Here is a 22,161-nt window from a genome sequence, read left to right as displayed (position 1 = left end):
TTTATTATAATTAATAAAAAAAAAAAAAGAAAAAATCAAAGCCATCCCCAAGCATTTCTGTATCACAGTTTTAATACATCACTTGCAGCCTATATTTGTATAAACACCTAATCACAGCAACAGAAGGTGAGATGGGAAGATGGGGGAAATCTAAGTACAAAAAAACAAACTTTAGGAAGGTCTGAGTAAAGTCCACTTTTGCTTTAAGTCTCTGTACCTCTTCTTTCATTGCCCAGATCCCATGGCCACTGGTGCACTATAAGAGTCAGACAGAAATACAAGAGAGTCTCCTCCAAATTTAAGTTTTTCACAGCACTAGACCACAGGCTTCCTATAGCCCTTATGAAAAAAGATGAAGGGAAGATGGAAAGATGGCAATTATACACTCACTGTATCAGTACAGACTTTTTCCAAATTAAAATGCCTACAGCCATAAGCTTCTTAAAACCCTTTTTAAAACACCTTTAATACAAAAATAATACTTACAGTGAAGAAGCAGATATATAGAGGTAAAATTAAGGTTGTTTGGATGCCTTAAATGTATATATCTAAACTTTAAACTCACTGGGCTGCTTTTAAGTGTAACCTTAACTTTGAATTTCCTATCGGGGGCGGGGGAGGCATTAATAAACATGACTATTCTTAGATATATGTCCTTTAAGAAATGTCTTTTAGGTCCTTTAAGAAAGGCAACTTTGATCTCCCACCTTTCGGTATCTGCCAGCTACTCTTTGATTGCATTTCAGAAGAGGAAAGAACTCCCACCCAGATCATCCTTCATCCCATAGATCAGTGGTTCTCAAACTTTTGTACTGGTGACTCTTTTCACATAGCAAGCCTCTGAGTGAGACCCCCCCCCTTATAAATTAAAAACACTTATTTAACACCATTATAAATGCTGGAGGCAAAGAGGGCTTTGGGGTGGAGGCTGACAGCTCACCACCCCCCATGTAATAATCTCGCAACCCCTTGAGGGGTCCCAACCCCCAGTTTGAGAACCCTTGCCATAGAACATGGGACACACTGGTGATACAAAAATTATCAGGCAGGCAAACAGCAAGAATTCACAACCCTTAACATTTTACACAAACAAGACAAATAGAAAACACTTATTGTTATATGGCTTATAGTAAAAAGAAGTATGATTTTAAAAGATAAATTTGTCTGGTTTATATGACTCTTATTACATACCTTGGAAAAGACAGATGGAGAGATGTTCATAGTAGATTACTTGATTGTTAAATTGATATATCCTGCACTATCCCATTTATGCTCATGTGAATTAAAAGGAAGCTTTACAAACAATGACACTATTCTTGTGAGCTACAGATACTATTCACAGACTTCACTACAATATTTTAACTTAAGTGTTTTTGCCAGTTCTTTTTTGAGCACAGCCTAAGGCTGAACTAAATTCTACAACTGGCCCCTCTTTTCTGTAGCAATCCTTATGACAGGGACAGGGGGGCTTCCAAGGATAGCAATAGGCAGGGGCATTCCTAGCAATGAAGGAGGCCAGTGAACACTTAAGCCAGAGTGGGAGGGGGCCCACTATACATGGCCCAGTGGATACCTTGAGGGGTTGGAGGATCTCAGAGGATCTGCTGGTGTTTGAGGCTGAACCCACAGCTTCTTCTTGATGGCCAAACTTTTTCACTCCTCACACTCATACACAGTCAACTCCACCTGCTGAAACTCTTAGGATTTCCTAGTCTCTGTGCAAGTTAATCTTTTGCAGGAGAGAAGGGTGACCTGTGTTCTTATCCAGGCAAAACAATCACCACCTTCCCTAGGAGTATGCTGGAATAAAAACTAACTCAGAACTTGGCTGTCACATTGGAATCTCCCCAAACTGGCAACAGGGGATGGATCACTTGATGATTACCTGTTCTGTTCATTCCCTCTGAAGCACCTGGCATTGACCACAGTTGGAAGACAGGATACTGAGCTAGATGGACCATTGGTCTGACCCAGTATGGCCGTTCTTATGTTCTAAATTCTGCCTACTCTCTTATTTTCCAGATAGAACATATTTTATTAACCTCACATAACACTGTGTTCAGAGATAGGTATTGTTAATAATTACTGTTTTATAGACACTATCACTTATATAATGTTTTCCATATTCAAAGGGATTTTCAGACATTAACTAATTAATCCTTCCCATGCTCCTGTGTGATGTTACCCTCATTATACAGATGAGGAAACAGAATCACAGAGGGGGTAAGTGATTTGCCAAAGTCACACAGTGATCCTGTGTCAGAACCTCGATTAGAACCCATGAGTTCTTGATTCCCAGTCCCGTGGTTAGAACAAATCTCTCTCATTTATCTCTCTTATTCTCTTAATTGCCAATGCTGCGATCAGAACACAATCTTACAACACAGATAGAACTCTCCATTGAATGTTATGCTCTGCTACCATGCACCTCCCACTTAAATGAAGAATGTGCACTTTACAAACTTCACCATGTAGCTATGCACTCCATTAAACAGCCTTGGGTTTTTGTTTTTGTTTTTTCACTTTCCTCCCGGATGGACACATCAGTCTAGCAATTGACAGATTTTCTCCTGTTTTCTAACACTGAGGCAAGTCCTCCCTTTATGACTTGGCCTTTAATCAGGCAACCAAGCCAGGTTTTAAAGGATTTGGCCCAATATGCCTTTTGGTCCATCCTGCACTTTAGTGATATGTTTTGCATTCAGCCAGCTGTAAAACATAGTGTGCTATGTTGTGGGCAAACTGGGTGGGCAAGCCACATAACAAAACAGGGCAGATCAAACTCTTACTAATCATCATTCTCCAACAGATGTTCTTCTGTGATTTATCTTAATTTGCTTCCAAATTTTAAATCTGAAATTAACGTATTACCCAACTATTTTATGGGAAAACAAGCCCTACTTAGAGACACTTTTGTTACATACACAAGGAGCCTCACAAAACCAGGTTCTATTCCCAACTCTGTCACTGAAGACAATTGTGACCTTGGACAAGTCACTTCATCTCTCTGTGTCTCAGTTTTCCTTTAAAATTCCTTCCTATGTAAAATGGGGATAATGATACTTCTTGTTTTAAAAAGTGCTTTGAGGTCTATGTCTCAAATGGCTTTGTCACTAGCTATTTATTGGCTGCACTACTTTCATTCTGAGACCATTACACATGTCGTCCTTGGCAGAGGTGAGCTATGTTCTAGCCAGCACTACACACATACACACACACATACAGTCTGTCACCAGTACGAGACAGAAGAAAATCATCCACGTGTCAGTGGAAACAGGAAATTGGGGGACATGTGAGTTCTGCATTCTCACCGCACCTTCCCTCATACAGTAACTCCTCACTTAACGTTGTAGTTATGTTCCTGAAAAATGCGACTTTAAGTGAAACGATGTTAAGTGAATCCAATTTCCCAATAAGAATTAATGTAAATGAGGGGGTTAGGTTCCAGAGAAATTTTTTTCACCAGACAAAAGATTATATATATATATACACACACACACACACACACACACACACAGTATAAGTTTTAAATAAACAATTTAATACTGGTACACAGTGATGATGATTGTGAAGCTTGGTTGAGGTGGAGGAGTCAGAGGGTAGGATATTTCCCTTACTGCTAAATGATGAACTAGCAATTGGCTGAGCCCTCAAGGGTTAACTTTCTCTCTACACAAGGCAGCAGGAATGGAGGGAGGTATGCACATTTCCCTTAAGTACACTGCCTTGTTAATTAGATCAGCTTGCTGATAGGCAGCTGCTGCAAGCTCCCTCCGTTCTGAGTCCTGGTCTGTCTCCCCTGCTCTGTGGAAGATGGGGTAAGCAGGGTGCAGGCGCAGGGGGACACCCTGACATTATCCCCCCTCTTCCTTCCAGGGCTAGCTCCAGGCACCAGCCCAGCAAGCAAGTGCCTGGGGCAGCCAAGGGCAAAGGGAGGCATGTCGGGCTCTTCGGCGGCAATTCGGTGGCGGGAGACACGTCGGGCTCTTCAGCAGCAATTCGGCGGCGGGTCCCTCAGTCCCTCTTGGAGGGAAGGACCTGCCGCTGAATTGCCGCCAAAGAAGAAAGTGGCGCAGTGGAGCTGCCGTCGATCACGGCTTTTTTTTTTTCCACCGCTTGGGGCGGCAAAAACCCTGGAGCTGGCCCTGCTTCCTTCCCTCCTCCCCACACAGCAAGCAGGAGTCTCGGAGAGCAGCTCCAAGGCAGAGGGCAGGAGCAGCACATGGCATTGGGGGAGAGACACAGCTGCACTGCAGGCAGCTGCTGCACAGGGAACTTAGGGGAGTGGGGAGCTGATAGGGGGCTGCCAGTCTGCTCTTGTTCCAAGCCCCCACCAGCTAGCTGCAATGGGCTGCTCTTCCTGCAAGCAGTAGACAAAGCAGGCAGCTGCCAAATGATGTTAGAAGGGAGCATTACACAACTTTAAATGAGCATGTTCCCTAATTGATCAGCAATGTAACAACGAAACAACGTTAACCGGGATGACTTTAAGTGAGGCGTTACTGTACATTGGTCTTCTCTTTGCTTCTGTTTTGCCTGCTTTCAAATGGCTGTTCTTTCTTCTCAGCTGGAGGGAATGTCCAATGCTAAAGCCTAAATTAATCACTGCCGGGGAGCCATTTTGTGAAGTAATCCCCACCTCCTATTCTCCATCCAAAAAAAATCCAACGCTGTTTTGCACTGGCTCTGGAATATAGTTTCCATTATTACAACCATCATAACCAGAATCTGGAAGCTGGAGATGTCTAATGTTTTACAGGTTGTATTTTGATCTTCATCGGTGGGAAAGCAGTAGGTTTGTCTTGCTGATCAAGGGTGTTTTGTTGCAAATCTAGTTAATCACGATGGTAAAATGGTAATACATTTCCCACTGGATTTCCAAACAACGACTGGTTCTGTTTGGGCTGACCAACTGGATGTGCCCTGGTACCTACCTACTGTGCTAATTTCAGGCTACATGTATATTAAAGACTGCAACAAAACATTTAAATGTCATTTTTTAAAAATGTGACTATATGTGGTTAAATTAATTGCTGGTGAAAGGTATGGATTGGAAACCCTGAAAACTGATGTCCTCTGTTAATCCCCAGAGCAGCCATAGCACAGGTAGAAAAAGCAACAGAGTCCTGTCCTGCTCCACCCATGTGCCTCAACCCTGATCTAAATGGAGCCCACCTCTACAGGTCAGAGAAGTGTTAAATCTCCATATCTATTTAATCCTTGGCTTCCCTACCGAGACTGCCAAAAATGGAATCAATAAGCACTAAGTGTAGCAGGAGCGATGATGGTTGTTTGGTAGAGGCTTTTATATGGACACTTATCTAAAAGTGGGCTGAGACCATCACATTCGTTTAACATTGGCTCCCAAACAGTTTCACAGGGCACAGGACTGCCATCATCCTACATGGAAACCACAGATAATTAGAGGCCTAGGACCTGCTGTAGGGACAGGAAGCCTCTAAGTGTTGTGAGGGATGGACTAAAAGGCTGATATAATGGCTTTGGACATCTAAATATTATCCAAAGAATAGGCCCTCTGAATCCCAATACTATTTGAATCCAAATGTCATCCTATTTACCCATCCTTAATAGCAACACCGGGTAACCCCATCCACTTCTAACTTCACCTCTATTTTATTCTAGTTCTTAGTGCCTAACAACTACTTTTCTTCAGTCCTCACTAAGCAAGGTAATGTCATCCTGCGGTTTAGCACTTAAGCTTCTAATAGTTATCAAGGGAAGGGTGACACAAAACAGACTTCTGAGGGAGCATGTCTCAAGGCTATAATCAGAATATATTCAAATCAACTGGATGCAGTGATATTAACCCTACAGAGCTCAAGGGGCCAGTGGAAGTACTATTGAAGCCATTGTTAATGTTTTTGAGAACAAAAAAGGCAGGTGAGGTCTCAGAGGCCAGGCAAAAAGCAAACATAACACCTGATCTTGCAGGCCTTGCTCCAGAAAACCTGCCACTGAAATCAATAGGAAGTTTGAGCAAGTGAAGATGGCAGGATCACGTCAATTTTAAAGATGTGGGGAAAGACAGCAGGGGAGTGTACAGGAGCAAATTTAATTTCAATTCTTGGTAAGTTGTTAGAATAATGAATAAAGCAGTTACTTTGTAAGCACATACAGAAAATATGGTGATAAATAGAGAGCAACAAATATTTGCAAAAAACAAGTCATGCCACAGTTATATAATATGTTAGGCTGGGATAGCGGGGTGCTCAGTTCCCATTGAAATTCAGTGGAAGTTGGTTGCCTTAACTCCCTTAGGCTGATTGAAAATCCCAGCCTAACAGGATAGGTTTAGTGTACAAAGGGAATGCAGAGGACAAGGTGTATTCTGACATTAATGAGGCCTTTGATACTATGCCACATGACACACAAGAAAATTAGAAGAATATCGATGAGGTCAATCTTCAATGTAGAGGCTGCTTTTTTAAAAAACAAAAATCAAATTAGGATATTAATAGTTCAGTGCCAAGTTCAAAATATTCACCAGGGCCACACTTACACTGGTATTTAGGTACCAAAGGATGCACCTAGTGGGATTTTCAAAAGTAAATTGAAGTCAGGATGATCCAGTGATTGAGGCATTAGCCTAGGACTTGAGAGACTGGGTTTACTTCCTGGATCTTCCCCAGGCTGACTGTGTGACCCTGGGCACTTGCTCGCTGTGCCATAGTTCCCCAGCTGTAAAATAAGGATAACAGCACTTCCCTACTTCATAGGGGCATTGTGAGAATAAACATATTAAAAGTTGTTAAGTGCTCAGATACTCTGGGGAAAATCCCTCTCGGTGCCTATCTGCATCGTTAAGCACCAAAATACTTTTGAAAAACTAGCCCTAGGTGCTTGCAAGCATCCGTTTTGGGTTCAGTACTAGTCTATATTTTTATTACTGATTTGGCAGGTGGAGTGGAGAATACAAGAATTACATGTGCAGAGGACAGATTGTTGGGAAAGATCACAGACACTTGGGAAAATAACAAAAAATGCCCTGCATGAGCCTGAGAGATTGGAGAAAGGAGATGAAATCAATCATTTGATTAATAACTAGGAGATCCAACAAAGATAAATGTAACATGTTTCAAGTAAGACAGATTAATAAAATGAAGAAATTGAAGCCGGAGGATAACTAGCTGAGGTAGCATGGAGAAGGAACAGGTATATTAAATATGAAGACTATGAATGTGGCAGTGGAGAAAGCCCCTTTGCTTGAGATCTTTAAATCATGAGTGAAAATAGCCCTGGAGAATACAATCCTGCACTGGCAAAAGAATGGACTAACTAACCTAATAGGTCTATTGCCTCTCTAGCTTTCATAACATGTGCACGAAAGGAATATGCAATATTAGGAGTATTACGGGTAAAACAAGATAGCAAAAATAATTACTGAACCTAATACCGATCTTCTGCACTAGTTCATCCTTCTCCTGTGAGCTATGTTTAGTTTTGGCCACCACACAGTAAAAAAAAAAGCCAGACAAATTGGAGACAGTTCAGAGGAGAGCAACAAGCTTGATAAGAGATCTGGAGGAGACACATGATAAGTGTCTTCAGATACAGAAAAGGATAGTATAAAAAAGCCAAGAAACAATTATTCTCGTTAGGCACCAAGAAGAGAACACAAAGTGATGGGTGTAAGTCTGCAGCAGAGAAAATTCAGGTTAAATATTTGGAGAAACTTGATAACCAAAAGGACAGTTGGGGCAACAGAACAAGCTTCTAGACAAGAATCATCATCACTAGGGACACTCAAGGCTGGATTAGTCACCGGTCCATCAGGGGTGATAGGAAGAATTAAACCAGTTCTGCCATTGTGAAGGAGATGGACTAAAAGGCCCACTTGGGATCCCAATCTCAAAGAGTCTATGTACAAAGGATGCTATATAAAATAAGTGTCTTAATCAAAGTGCACTATAAAGAGAGGAAGAGCTACACAGAAATGAGAAGAAACAGTGAGACAGACTAGAGAGGGGAAATGCTTGACAAAGGTACATGCAACAACTCCTTTTATAGAAGGAGAAAAGGGAAGCCCCACATGTGAAGATAGAGTAGAGGAAAAGAACAATGGAATTTAAAAGAAGATGCAAGTAAGTATATTTGCAGATTAGTTACAGTGAGGTGGGGGAAGGAGTAGAAGACGGAAGAACGGTAAGGGTATGTCTACATTGCTGCTGGAAGCATGCTTGCCAGCACGGATGGATAGACATATGCTAGCAGTGCTTGAGCTAACACACTAAAAATAGCAGTGTAGCTGGGGTAGCACTGGTAGCAGCTTGGGCTAGCCATCTGAGAACAAACCTGCCCAGACACCCTGGGCTAGCCCAAGCCACTGCCCGTGCAGCCCCCAGCTACAGTGCTGTTTTTTGTGAGCTAGCTCAAGCAGAGCTAACATGAGTCTCTCTACCCATGCTGGAAAGCATGCTCCCAGCTGCAGTGTAGACCTGCCCTAAGTAGTGTCTAGATGACTTAGGACAGGCGGACCACTTCAGACAGATGGAAGAACATCAGTTCATCTAGTTCAGAAGCTAGAGAGATTCACAGTTTTTTCTTCCAGAACTCATGCTATGAAACTCCATATAATGTTGATGAAGTTTTACCAGAGTGAAGATGTTTGATTTTCAAAGACAGCCAAATCATGGATAAAAACACAGCTGTGGTGAGACTTCTCTGGCTGGTGGATCCCACGGGGCAACATTTATGACCATATGTCATCAATTGTCCTTATTGTAATTTATATATTCATTCATTCACTCTGCCCTTCATTTTAAACTTGTACCCTGTTGTTCATCTGAAGCTGCTGTAGTAGGAGCTCCCCAGTCTTCCCCGGGCTGTGTTGGGTCTTCTTTCTAGCATGGTTTGGTACCCTGGCACCCTACCAGGGGCCATACATACAGGCTATCTCTGGTCTATCTCCTAGTTATGTATTCAGGCTGTGTTTGTAAGCAGCAGTACACATTCCTGCCTACAGCCCTCCCACATGGTCTCCTCTCAGTCCCACTCTCCAACCCCCTTTTCAAGGGTATCTGGTAGAGCTGGTTGAAAATGTTCAGATTGACCAGTTTTCCATCAGAAAATGCTGATACAATGAAATGGAAACTTTTCCCAGGAACATATCAATGTTGTTGTTATTTTTTGTGAGAAATTATCAAAACATTTTGTTTCAACTTTTGTTATATTAGAATGTAATATAAAAAGTCAAAATGTTTCAACCATTATAGAATGTTGTATAACAAGTCAGAATGAAATAGTTCAATAAGATTGAAATAAGATTTTCTTTTCACAAAAAATTCCATGTTTTTGACTTTTCATCTCAATTTGGAACAAAACCAAATTTTCCTGAGACACAAAATTTCCTGAGAGACAAAAATTTTCAAGCAGTTCTAATTTCTGGACCAACCAACTGGACAAAATCTGCTCAGGTGGCACGTAGCCATTTACCTGTCCCCACTTGGTCAGGGCTGAGTTCCTTCTCTGGAGTAGCATTCCCATCTTCCAGTGGAAGGAGGTCTGCCAGCAAGAAGTCAGAGGTGAAGAGGCTAACCCGGGCTCAGGGGTTAGCTCCTTCACAGCCATGCTGCTGACACATGGGCAGGTAGCTTCTCACAGACCTTTATGTGAGTACTGACAACTGTTGAAGTATGTTGTGTTTCCTATAAGCATAGTTTTATAATTGGGGAAGTAGAGCTGGTCAAATTCCTCAACGAATTTTCTGTGACTATATCCTTTAAATAAATAAATAATACTTCAATTCAGTTCTGTTTGTGCGCCTTTTGTGTTTGTTCACTTTCCACAAACATTCAAGCAAACAAATTTACTGGCAGGCATGTTTGCAGAAACAGAATAGTTGGGGTGAAAATTAGAGAATATACAGGAAAAGCAAATTATGGACTCATGAAGGCAATTATTCACACCAGTAATGTGATTCTAAGAGTAATGAGACAGGGAACAGAAACGATACTCTGTAACCTGCATGTCCCCATCTAAAACTAACCAATCTAGCTGTGAATTTGTACACTGAATATTGGGAATTAACTTCTCCCAAACAATATACTGATCAAGATACAATTGTGGAAAATATTTGGCAAATAATTTTTAAGAAGTAATAAATTTTTAAAAATCTTAAATTGTTTGCTGATAATTCATTAACAGAAAAGGGGTCTAAATGTGTCAAATAAATTATTCACTACAAATTATTTATATAAGTTCTAGTGGATATTAAAAGGGAGGGAGAAGATGACACACAAGAAAGATGGCACTATAGCTGGAGCAACCCTCTCTCCGGTCCCCCATAGTAATGTAAAAGAGTTCTGTTACTTATAACAACCTTCTCTTAGCCATCTATCTTGGTCCTCTCCTTCTGATAATATGTTTCTTAAAAATGAAAGATTTCATCCAAAGGTAGTTGGAAAGATTTATTTTTCAAAACCAAAAAGTAAATTTATGCTCTAAAATGTAAACCAGGAATTAGGAATGGGCAAAACTACATCAGTACAACATGCACCATAACCTTGGCTTCAGCTCAGATTTCTGTTGCCTGCTTTGATATCTTTGATGTGTCACATATTATCTGTGAATCACCTCTTTGCATGTCACTAAGGTGCCTGGGTGATCCCGCAGCTGAGCTAAATCATTTATACTCTCACTAGGGAAATGAGAGTGACCAAAAAAGAGTCACAATATGTTCAAAATGCCTATAATCTACAGAAGTGCCCTTGCATGTGGGGGCATTTCCAAGAAAGGAGATATAGACAATCCCACACACACATCTGCTCTCACTGAAAGGCTCAGGATTTTAAACAGAAAATATGTGTTAGACTTCTGGACAATCCTTAGAAGGGAAAATTTCAACCCTCCAATGTAAAAACAGATCCTTAAATATAAACCTGCAGAAGTGCCCCCAATCCTTTCACCCTAACAAGCTCCTCCTTCTGTGATCAGGTTATACTCATGTGCAGACATATTAGAGACCATTCAAGGCTTTCCTTTCTCCCTCCCAAATCAATTGCATCATTAAGGAACTCCGTCCCTAGAGTCGCCATAGTATTTGCATTGCCAAAGCAAGACATTTCGAATGCCAATCACAACACCATACAAGGGTCACCCAACCTCACCATGAAAGAGCATGGCTGGACTGTGGGGAATAAACCTTTCATGTATGTTCCATATTTCTTCATTTTTAAAAAACTACAGATTCATAGATAGCTATTGTGATGATTGGTCTTTTGGGGCTGGAAGAGTTGGGAGGTTGGGGGCAGAAAGGGGTGGGAGTACCAACTCATCCCAAACCCCACCCAAACCTTTTGGAGCTGTGAAGTGAAGATGGTCACCTCTCCTCCTGACTCTATTAGTTATAGGGAGAAACAAGGTGAGTGAGGTAATATCTATTATTGGACCAACTTCTCCAATAAAAAATATTACCTCACACACCTTGTCTCTCTAATATCCTGGAACCGACTCAACAGACAACAGCACTCTGTTAGCTTTGGTTAGTTAGTGACAGCACAAATTCCCAATGAACACTCAATCTATTCTAGGCATTGAAGTGGCAGCTTCGCAGAAAGACAGGGGTTTAGCCCAGCATGTCACTCACTGAATAGGATGTATTGAAGTGAGAAAGAGTTGAAAAGAAGAAGAAAAAATGCCAATGGATAGATCCTAGCTGTAAAAATAATTCATACTATGCCAAATTCTGGAGTTCTTCCTCACAGTCTGACACCCTTGCTTGTTTTGAGTAATGCCTTACTTCACATGCAGTCCCACTGGAACCCATCACAGAGTCAGCTACTACTCACAGTGAGTCAGGGTACATCTACACAGCAAATTAAGGTATGACAGTAGTGTGGTTAGGCCCATCCATGCTAGCTTTCATCTAGCTAGCTATGGTAACAATAGTAGTGACAATACAGAAGCATGGACTTCAGCACTGGCTAGCCACCTGAGCTGTGTACCCAGGGTCCCTGAAGCCTGTGCTATCACACATACACTACTGTTGGTACTTGAGCTAGCTAGATTAATGCCCGCATGCGTATGCCTACCTGTGCTACAATCACACCTTCCTTTGGTGTTTACTTGTACCCTACAAGTGACAGAACTGGGCAGTCAGGTTTTAAACAGTGCTTACCGAGGCACAGCTCCCACTAATGTCCCTCAGAGCTCTGTCTGAGGAAGGGCTGAGAGAGTTAGGACTTTGAAAGAAAGGGAATCACCACAAAAATAAGTGAGAGATACACAGTGGTGAAGTACCTTTGTCGGAGATTTTTGAGTTAAGCTTTTGTTTGTAACTATCTGAAACAGAGAAAGAAATAGAGGGTGAATCTTACAAGGGTGGAGGAAGAGAGAGTTAAGGCAGAGAAGCCACAAAGAGAGAGAGAAATTGACAGAGCATGAGAGGTGATTTCACTTTCTTTCTTTCATGCAAAAACCCCACCAGCAGCAAGTGAAAGACATGCAAGTCAGAGAGCAGCAGGACTCTATGCTAGAAAGGAGAACATGAAGCCCTGATTACATTTTGGGCTGGGTGGACCAGGCCAGAAGCAGAGTTGGTGGTCTGGGTGCTACTTACTGTCACAAACGAAAGGTTTGTCATGGTCATCCTGGGAGGCAGCATCGTTCCTTCTCCTGCCACCTCCAGATCCCCGAGCCTACAATGAGAATAAGGATGTTAACACCATTCCGGTGCCCCTCACAGCTTCCAACTTGCCCCAACCAGTATAACCTGTGGACTAAATGAATCTTTGACTTCAGTAGAGTTACATCATTGTAACCAGATTACTGGGCCCTGCCTTTTCCTAAAACACACTGTATATATATTGAGCTTTCAATGTGGCAGAGCTCCCTTAGAATAGATATCCTTACCTGATTAGTCACAGCACTATAATGATTCCTGCCTCACTGCCACTGCATATTTCAGACAAGTCACAGGAGGTGGTGTTCAAGTATTGAGCCTAATCAATGAATGAATGGATGGGAGGGCATAAATCCATTTGTGGCTAGAAGTAACACTACCGTGAAATCAGTCTAAAAACAGGCTCATAATATTATGAGGTATAAGGATGATTCTTTCCTTTTAATATTTTTAAAATACATCTTGTGCTGGTGAAAGGTGCTAGCCCAACAGCCCAGGACACTGAGGTCCTTGGTTTATCCATAAAGTGCTGCCCTGCATATGTGCATCAGTGTGATCTGAACACCAGGGATAAGAATGGAGTTCAGTGTTAATGCCATTCAATCTTCACCATTCTCAGCTGAGAATGCCAACTTGGGCACCAGTTACAATGGTGGTGGTTGTGATGTGGATATTGGGAACTGAACCCCCAGCCACCCAAATTATTTTATGTAGGCCAATGGACAGTCTTTAAATGATACTAACTTTGGGCCTGATCTCTGTTTGAACTAGTGATCTCAAGGGAGAAGGTTACCAGGGCCGGCTCCAGGCACCAGCCGAGCAAGCTCGTGCTTGGGGTGGCAGATTCCAAGGGGCAGCATTCCCGCAGGGTTTTTTTCCCCCCTTCGCAGCTCCAACTGCCCTATAGTGGGCGGCAGCGCGGAGGAAGGGAGCGCCCTGCTGGGAGCGGTGCCAGGTCTGTAGCAAGCCCGGCAGGTTTTTTTTTTCCCCCTTCGCCGCTCCAGCCGGCCCACAGGTTTGTTTTTTGTTTCTCCCCCTCCTCCCCCCTTCACTGCTCCGGCTGCCCCACAGGGTTTTTTTTTTTTGTTTTGGTTTTTTTGCTTGGGGCGGCAAAAAAGCCAGAGCCGGCCCTGAAGGTTACATGGCCCTTTCCTAATACTCTGAGCCACTGAGTTCTCAGGCAAAGGCAACACACCTCAATTGTTTCAGTCTTCCAAATAGATAAGTCCTTGGCTCCTACTTTCCCTCCTAGAGCTAACTGCTCTGAATCCCTTTGCTTTTTGTTTGAGAGAATCTGAAATTGAAGCAGCATTAGCAGGTAGAACTGAAGATGATGCAGAGATGTAGAAAATAGTATTAGTGTCCCAAATACTAAAGGGATCTATGGGCTAACCCTTGCATCTCCTCGATGTACACTGAACAGCACTCTAGTTAACTGAGCTGTATTCCATATTCGTCTGAAGACAAGGCACGAGGGACAGTTTTACACTGACATACCATTGGGAGATGATGAAAAGAGGGGCTTACATAAACTGCACAGGTTAAAATGAACTCTATCCCATTGGGTTGCTCAGATCTCCAGGACAAACCCAAGAAAGCCTCTTAACCACTTGGATGGAGTAGGAATAAGCCTATTCTCATTGCAATCTTGGAGGAAAGGGACAAATTTGTGACTGGCTGGATGGGGTGGATGCTGTTAGGTATGATCAGTACAGTTTTGCTTCCTGCAAACAGAGTTCAAAGCAGGGCACTACATTCTGACCAGTGTGTGATCTCTTTGAGTAAAACGTAAATCAAATTAAATGCAGGGGGGCACAAACCCCTCATGCTAACTACAAACACAATCTTTAAGGAAGCTGATGTATATGTTGGATGCAAGATTTGTAAGAATAAATTAAAGGGTGCGTCTACCCTGAAAAGTGATTCTGTAACAATTGCTTTATGCGATCCACATTCATTGTCTCTCAGTGATTCAATATCAGTTTCAGTGCTCAGTTTACAAATAAAAGATTTTTTTTCCTGACTGCCAGCTCTGCAAACTCACCCAAGGCTCTGAGAGTAAGCCTAGGTTCCTTCCTTCTCTCACAGCGCAAGCCAAATCAGGCCCTTAGGGACACCTGTGCAACCCCATTTTCTTCTGTAGGTTAGCACAGGTGTAACTGATTGGACCTTAAACAATTCTGTTGATTGACAGACTATAATCCAACCCCCAGGCTAAGGGCATTGGTTCTGTAGGGCTAAGAGGAATAAAAGAGCAGTTAAGACTTATTTTTGTCACTAGTTAGCAGTATAACTCTGAAGACACACAGGGAGCAGATCTGTAGAGTAAGGTGGTGTCATTTTAATATAGTCATTTTTCAGAGTAGAATGGCAATTTAAGATCCATTGCTTAGCATTTCGCAGCCAGCTGTTTCCCTTCTAACTGTTCTTTATAAAAATACAAGTGCAAAGCATTCGTGACATGACCACATATACTCTTTTTCATAAATCGAACATGGGGAGATTTTCAGTTCAAGTCAGTGTCTTTCAATAGGGTGTGACTCCTAAACCCCTTTGGCATTTTTGAAAATGTGTCCCTCCCCCCAGTAAGTACTTGAAGAGCCCTTTACTGTACATGTGCAGCTGCATTGCTTTTATATTTTTTAACAAACTTCATGTCCCAGCTCCTTCCACATTTTCTCCATCCGACAAAGATTCTAAAAACCTATCTCTGTGTGAATCCATCTCCTTGGCCTTCAGTCTCTTTACTAGCACTTCCATTATTTCAGACCTAGCCTTAGGGGGCCAGAAAACCAGGCAGTCACCCCAGGGGCACAAAACTGAATGCCACGTTCATGCTGTCAGGGCTTCAATCTGTTGGATTCAGTCATCCACAGCTGCCTTCATTCTCCTGCCGGCATGCAGCAGGGACTAGGATACTTGATGTATGAAGCCTGGAAGCCTCAACAGAGCAGATTTGAAGCAGCTTAATGGAGCCAAACAAAGAGAGTAGCCAGAGGGACAGATGTAGGGTCCAGAATTAAAATTAAAATCATGCTGTAGGAAAAGAAAGGGACACATAGAATTTGGAATATTCAGAGCAATAATTCTGCTGCATTAATCCTGTGTCAATGCCTTCAGTCCTCATTTATTCTCCAAATGCCAAGAGGTTTATGGGCAAAACTTTGCAGAATCTAGTTTCCTTCAGGATGTCCTCCCGTGTAGTCTACCATCCTTTAACAATACCCCATCCCTCCTTTCTAGGCAACAAAGTGCAGTCCTTTCTCAGGTTCAGCTTTCAAGTCTCCTCAGTTTTGACCCCTTTGTCCTAGTTCCTACTTCAGGTTGGACACTTCATGAGGAGCAGGGCATTTCAACGGCAGACTTCAGTGGAGCTATACCAGTTTAAACCAGCTGAGGAGCTGGCCCTACATTTTAAAGTATTAATTCTGCTTTGGTTCAACATGCTGACTTCACTCAATTAAAAGTTTACGGCATTTGGAGCTCTTTTTCCCCTCTGCACTCTCATCACTGTGCGAAGTCGAAGTCAAAGTCACCAGCAGAGCAGGAGTCACTAGCAGGGCAAGAGATTCTATTGTGGCTGGTTGCACTGTGCCCACGCTTAATAAGCGGCTCTAGAGCAGAAAGCAAGATATAAATGTATGCTTCCAGGTGAATGAGAAGAATAATTAAATGCCCCCAACCCCCCCCCCAAGATTTTATTTATAATGAAAAAGCTAAAAACAATTAGTATTGTTTTCATATAGCTTCCTGGAGAGGGGAGTACAGCAATGCATGTAACAATAACATCAGGGCACTGTTTGAATGGGTTGAGGATGCATGGAAATGAATGCCAGGAAATATAATTCTCCTTGCACAACCTGAATATCTTCTTCGCTATCCATTTGGTCCTTCACTTCCAATGACAGGCATGCCCAAATTCCGTGACAGGAAGTTTATTAGGAAAGGCCCATGTAGCTGAAGTATTAGTGATAGCTATAGTTAAGGTTGTATTCTAACGCCTGGTTTTGGTTACTAGTTCATATCGTTTTCTGAAACTCACACTTTTGTGGCTCTGTTTAAGGCTAAATTTTAGAAAATATTAAAGAATGATTCAGCCAAACTGTTCAGCCATTTTTGATAATGAAGAGAGTGAAAAAATACACTTCTCCAATTCTTTAAAAAAAATATTATGATCTTTATTTAAATAGTCTTAGCACAAAAGTGAACAAGAGCAAGAAGCTGAAATAATGGAACAACAGAGGGTTTGCACAAGCACGTTATGAGTGAGGTTTCAAACAGCTCTTCTTATTTTTTTTAATTTTATTTTTATCTGTTTTTTATCTCAAAATATCCACCAAGCACACCAAAAGGCATGTTCAGAGATGATGTGCCCTTGCAGCTCCCACTACAGTCAATGACAGATGCAAGTGCCAAGCACTTCTGAGAATCATGTTCACTTTCATTTAGGGGGCTAGCTTTAGGGATCTACATTTGAAAATTTTGACTCCATGTTTTAAAATTGTGACCTTGTTACTTAGCTGATTTACTGCTGGATCTGTGAGAGGACATGATAGGAAACTATGGGGATGTTGTCTCCTGAGAGTGAAATCATGCCCTATTTAAATTAAGGGGAATTTTGACATTGATTTCTATTGTACAAGGATTTCACCCTTAGAGTGCTACTAAAAACTTTCACTGCTGACTTTATCTTTGAAGAACATAGGGAAATGTATTTAAATAGTTAAACAAAAAAAACAGAAAATCAAAGATGACTTTGTTTTGGCTTATGGGACTGTAAATATTTTTTGCATTTATCTTTTTAGTAAAGAATGGTATTTCAAGGTCAGGGGATTGTAATAACAGGATAATAAAAATAATCATTATTAGATTTTATTTTAAAACTAAAAATTCATCACTATAATAAATTTGCTCCATCTTCTAAGTCTCCCAACAGTCTTATTTCTTAGTAATAGGCAGAAATAAACTGAAAACATGTGAAAACATAAAAAAGACACTGACTGTGTCATTCCACAATTTATCACATGGATATCACTTCAGCATATCTGTGTGTGTGTGTGTGTGTGTGTGTGTGTGTGTGTGTGTGTGTGTGTGTGTGTGAGAGAGAGAGAGAAACCAACTGAGAATGTGAGACTTGGGGTTTGCTTCCCTTCTTTCCTCTCCCATAGATTCCCAACCTACCCGTCCTCTGGGCCTGTTCTTTCGTTTTGGAATATCTTCTTCTAATTCCTCTTCCTCATTCACTTCATCAGCATTTTCATCATTTTCCAAAACTCTCTATAGGGAAAAAATAAACAATCATTTTTAGAAGAAAATACTATTGTTTGCTAGAAGACACACAAGGTCAATTATTATTTACAATTGAGATTGTGATAATGCCCAAAATGTGCTCTTCAAACACAAAGAGAGATACAGTCCCTGTCCCAAAGAGATTTCAGAGGTGAAGACAGACAAAAATGGATACAACATGCAAACAAGAGGTCTAAATAGATTATTAAAATTACAAATGTACTAATTCTCTAATGACAGAATCATATCCAAGCATCTCCAATTCCTTCCAGTCAACACCCTCAAAAGTTAGAGCAGGGGTAGGCAACCTATGACATGCGTGCCAAAGGCGGCACACAAGCTGATTTTCAGTGGCACTCACACTGCCCGGGTCCTGGACACCGGTTCGGGGGGCTCTGCATTTTAATTTAATTTTAAATTAAGCTTATTAAACATTTTAAAAACCTTATTTACTTTACATACAACAATAGTTTAGTTATATATTATAGACTTATAGAAAGAGACCTTCTAAAAACATTAAAATGTATTACTGGCACGCGAAACCTTAAATTAGAGTGGATAAATGAAGACTCGGCACACCACTTCTGAGAGATTGCTGACCCCTGAGTTAGAGAGTTCCTCCCTCACCCACCCTCATTTTCTCAGGGAAATGGGTCCTGAGAAATACCAGTCTGAAGGCTGACATCCCAGGACCCTAGCAAGACACAGTCTATGGGGGTGTGAGTGGGGTCGTGGAGTTTCTCTTCAGAAATTAACTCTTAGAAGCTGTAAATCAACATTTCTTTCCCTTGTAGTCTACAATTTTTCCCGTTTAGTGAAACATTCATTTTCTGCATTTCTAATGGCCCTTGAAATTAATATCCTTTTGGAGTACCAGTCCCGTAAGTAGCTACACAGCTCTGGAAATAAGGAGTCCTGATCCTAAAAAGTGCTGTGCAAATGCAGTTCCCACTGAAGTCAATGGGAGTAGCAGTTGCTCATCATCTTGCAGAATTGTGCCTGGGATTTGTTAATTTTTTCTGTTTTTGAGAATTCCATGCTTGGGGAAAGGTGTCCCATTTGGTAGCTCTGAGTTAGAGGTGATGGAAAGGATTTGTAATCTGTTACCAAATATTGACCTATCCAGTCTCCCAGATCATTATTAGTTAAAAGCTGCTACAGAGCCAGCAGAGGGAGAATAGGAACAGAACACATTAGTTTTGAGCCTTGCGGACTTTAGGCATTTACTGCTGGGGGTGCTGGGAGAAAATACACAGAGATTTCACTGACAAGAGATTTAGAATCTGGAGGAACACCTGCACCACATTATTATAATCTTATCCATTTAAATGTTTGAGCCAAGATATTGGACAGTATCTGTTACAGTTTCATGGCTATTGCACCTTTATTCCCCCTCACTGGTCAACCAAGGGCACCACTTCTAGGGTCCCGGCTCCCAGCCATCACCTCTTTTGGGCAGAGACCTGCATCTCACTCACTCCCGTGTTGCTCACAGTTATACATTACCACATAACTCTTTCTAAGCAAGCACATTTATTCTTAAAGTGAAAGCATTACAGGGAAACATATTAAAAACAAAAGAACCTGCACACATGCTAAGAAACTTACCAGAGATCACCCCCCAACTCTAACAAGGGCTCTGCTAGGTGTCAGTCCTTCAAAACCCACAACTGGGTTTTCCCCATGGTTACAAGTTCATAATTGTATCAGATTCAGAACCAGAACCCAGGCAGAGCAGTTCATCTGTTTCTTTATACAGCCTTGGACTTTGCTCTCCAGTTTCCGAGACCAGGTAATTAGCAATCATCCTTCTTCAGGGCATAGCTTCAAAAGACTGGGTTTTTGCATAACCAGAACTGGGAAATTGACCTTAAGCTCTCCTTAGGCATCCCCCAGGAAATCCACTTCACAGTTACTGTCCCAAAAGTCCTTTTTTGCTTGCACATTTTCAGTACAGTCCTTTGAACTCCCAGGCTTCACAATAATACACAAACTTTGCATTTAATATAATGGACACCAAAAATACTTAAACTTAATTTAATAATGTCTCCCAAGGATATGCAAGAAATTGCTATATCTGTCATGGTGTCCCTTAAAAAAGTTTAAATAACTTGTAGAGTTTGGTGGGAAGTCTAATATTTGTAGGGTTTGGGATTTAAGTTTCTCTCCTTTTTTAACGCCTCAGGGGGCCATTTATGGGGTCAAACTATTGTGAGTCCTGGTCTTCTCCCATAATTTTAGTTCCTGGAAGTGGGAAACATTAAGTGACTGCCATCACCACTTACAATTATTCTTTCAAAATTCACACAGTTACATACATTGGTAGGGGCGACTTCATACTTTTAAAGTCCAGGGGACGACTAAAGAATTTTTGTTTCTGAACAGATAAATGTTATGTAAAAAAATTGGAAAACTACTTATAACATCTTCCATTTTCACAGTGCCTTTCAACTCCAGCAACTCCATTCTTCACCAGCAACACTACACAACAGTGTTACGTAGGGATAGTGTAGAATACTTTCTCCAGTTGAAAATGCAGGGCAAATTTAAAGTAGGCAGACCAATTACCCGCATGTGAGCATGGCCAGGATGCCAGGTAATGTTTCTAATTCTTGTGGAAAATGCCAGGTCAACTTTTAATGACTGATCAAAGACTCTGGTTTAAGCCTACTCCAAAAGATGATGCCATTTTCACCACACTTGAGGCACTGGTTCAACAGTGATCTCACATGGGGCCAAATCTCAATTCTTGTAAATAAAAGATGAACATCTGGCCCATAGTGACTGCACCTGTTTAAGAGGGGCAATCCTTATTCTTTTTTAGCAAAATATCTATTCTTTTCCTACTCTGTCCTTCCAAAACACTCTTCCAGTTCACCATATTTTAATGCAGGTAAGCAATGAGTCCCTGCTTTTCTCCCAATCCACATTAAGGGCTAGTGTGAAAGTTTACTCTCAGCCCATAGTTAAGGGCAGTTCCTAGCTGGGACCAAGGAGGGAATTATGACTCTGTCCACCGTCCCACACCTGCATGGGAGGAGGAGGAGTAGCAGCCCCACACAGACTGCTTCCTCCTGGACCTTCCCAAGCTAGACTAGCAGAATGTGTAGCCTACGCAGAGGAGTAAGAGGGAGCCTTGCACAACACACATTCTATCCTCCCTTACACCTTTGCATGGGCACAAAGAACTAATAATGATCTTGTCCTCCAATTGTCCAACCATCCCTACCACCTGCTGAAAGTGATTGTTGTGCAGACTGAATCCAACAAAGCTGCACTTGCACAGGAAACAGCAGCCAGGAAAGCCTCTCACATCAGCTCCATGATGAAACCGGCATCCATAAGACAGGTCACAGCTCAGAGAGTACAGCTGAAGGCTCTTTGTACAGACACTTCTCCCCTCCCCACTTTGTAATGCAGTGATGCCAAGACTGCTGTCAGTTCCGCTGTCTCTGAAGTCTTTTTCCTCAGGCTGATGCCGGGGATAACTTGGGAGCTCAGATTGCACAGCAGCATCCAAAGGCACTCATAAGGATGCTGCACCATGACTTCTTGTGACCTTGGAAGCTGCTGTAATAGAGTCTTTAGGGCTTTGAGTTTATTAGAATCAGAAAGGGGGAGGCAAAGGACGGTTTTCGCATAGACCTCATTGTGAACATGGAATGCTTCCCCTTTGGCAATTTTCCATCCCACAGAAAAGAAGATTCTCATTTAAAGGGATATAAAACAGGTTAAAAATCCCTACTTACATTTTGGATGCACCAAGGTGCAGAGCATCTGTCTTTTGAAAAATCAGGTCCCTTTATTGTGTCCCAAGCTGGGCACTCCAAAACTGAGGCTTACAAAATCACAAGTCACTTTTGCAAATGTAGACATGTATATGTACAACGTTTCCTTACGTGTGTCACTAGTAGCTCTAATCCTGCAGCCTTTACATAGGTGATATTTCAGTGGGGCTGCTCGCAAGCATAAGGGCTGCAGGATTGGAGCCAGAGCTATGCAGATTTGATGCTCATGATTTTCAGTTTTGATCTCTGTTGGGCCACATACTGCAGTTTTGCTTCAGCTTTCAGGAACGAATCCCAACACTTGAATCTCAGCCAAAATCACCAAGTTTTGCCGGTTTCACGTGAGTTACACTAGAAATCATAGTGTACGTTAATTCAGAATGCTGCCTTCAACTCATTCAAAATTTGCCTCTACTTCCCTGAAAGGTTTGCAAACCTCAACAA

The 22,161-nt window shown here is 41.7% G+C and overlaps 1 protein-coding gene across 18 annotated transcripts in view; it reads right to left on the bottom strand.

Annotated features, from left to right (window-relative positions):
* Positions 1-22,161, bottom strand: part of DPF3 (double PHD fingers 3) — a 246,937-nt gene that overhangs the window by 60,125 nt on the left and 164,651 nt on the right. For all 18 annotated transcript variants that reach the window (XR_005597648.1, XR_005597650.1, XR_005597649.1 and 15 more), the window contains 2 exons: positions 17,822-17,917; positions 12,578-12,656 (listed from right to left, as the gene is read on the bottom strand). Coding sequence is in view for 15 of the 18 variants with exons in the window: in XM_039535057.1 (XP_039390991.1) it covers positions 12,578-12,656; positions 17,822-17,917 (175 nt within the window). In the remaining 3 variants the exon portion in view is untranslated. The remainder of the gene's footprint in view (positions 1-12,577; positions 12,657-17,821; positions 17,918-22,161) is intronic.

This window comes from Mauremys reevesii, linkage group 4, assembly GCF_016161935.1.
Source record: "Mauremys reevesii isolate NIE-2019 linkage group 4, ASM1616193v1, whole genome shotgun sequence".
Taxonomy (NCBI): Eukaryota; Metazoa; Chordata; order Testudines; family Geoemydidae; genus Mauremys; species Mauremys reevesii.
Note: the sequence above shows the minus strand (reverse complement) of the source record. Positions and strands in the feature narration are given on the sequence as shown.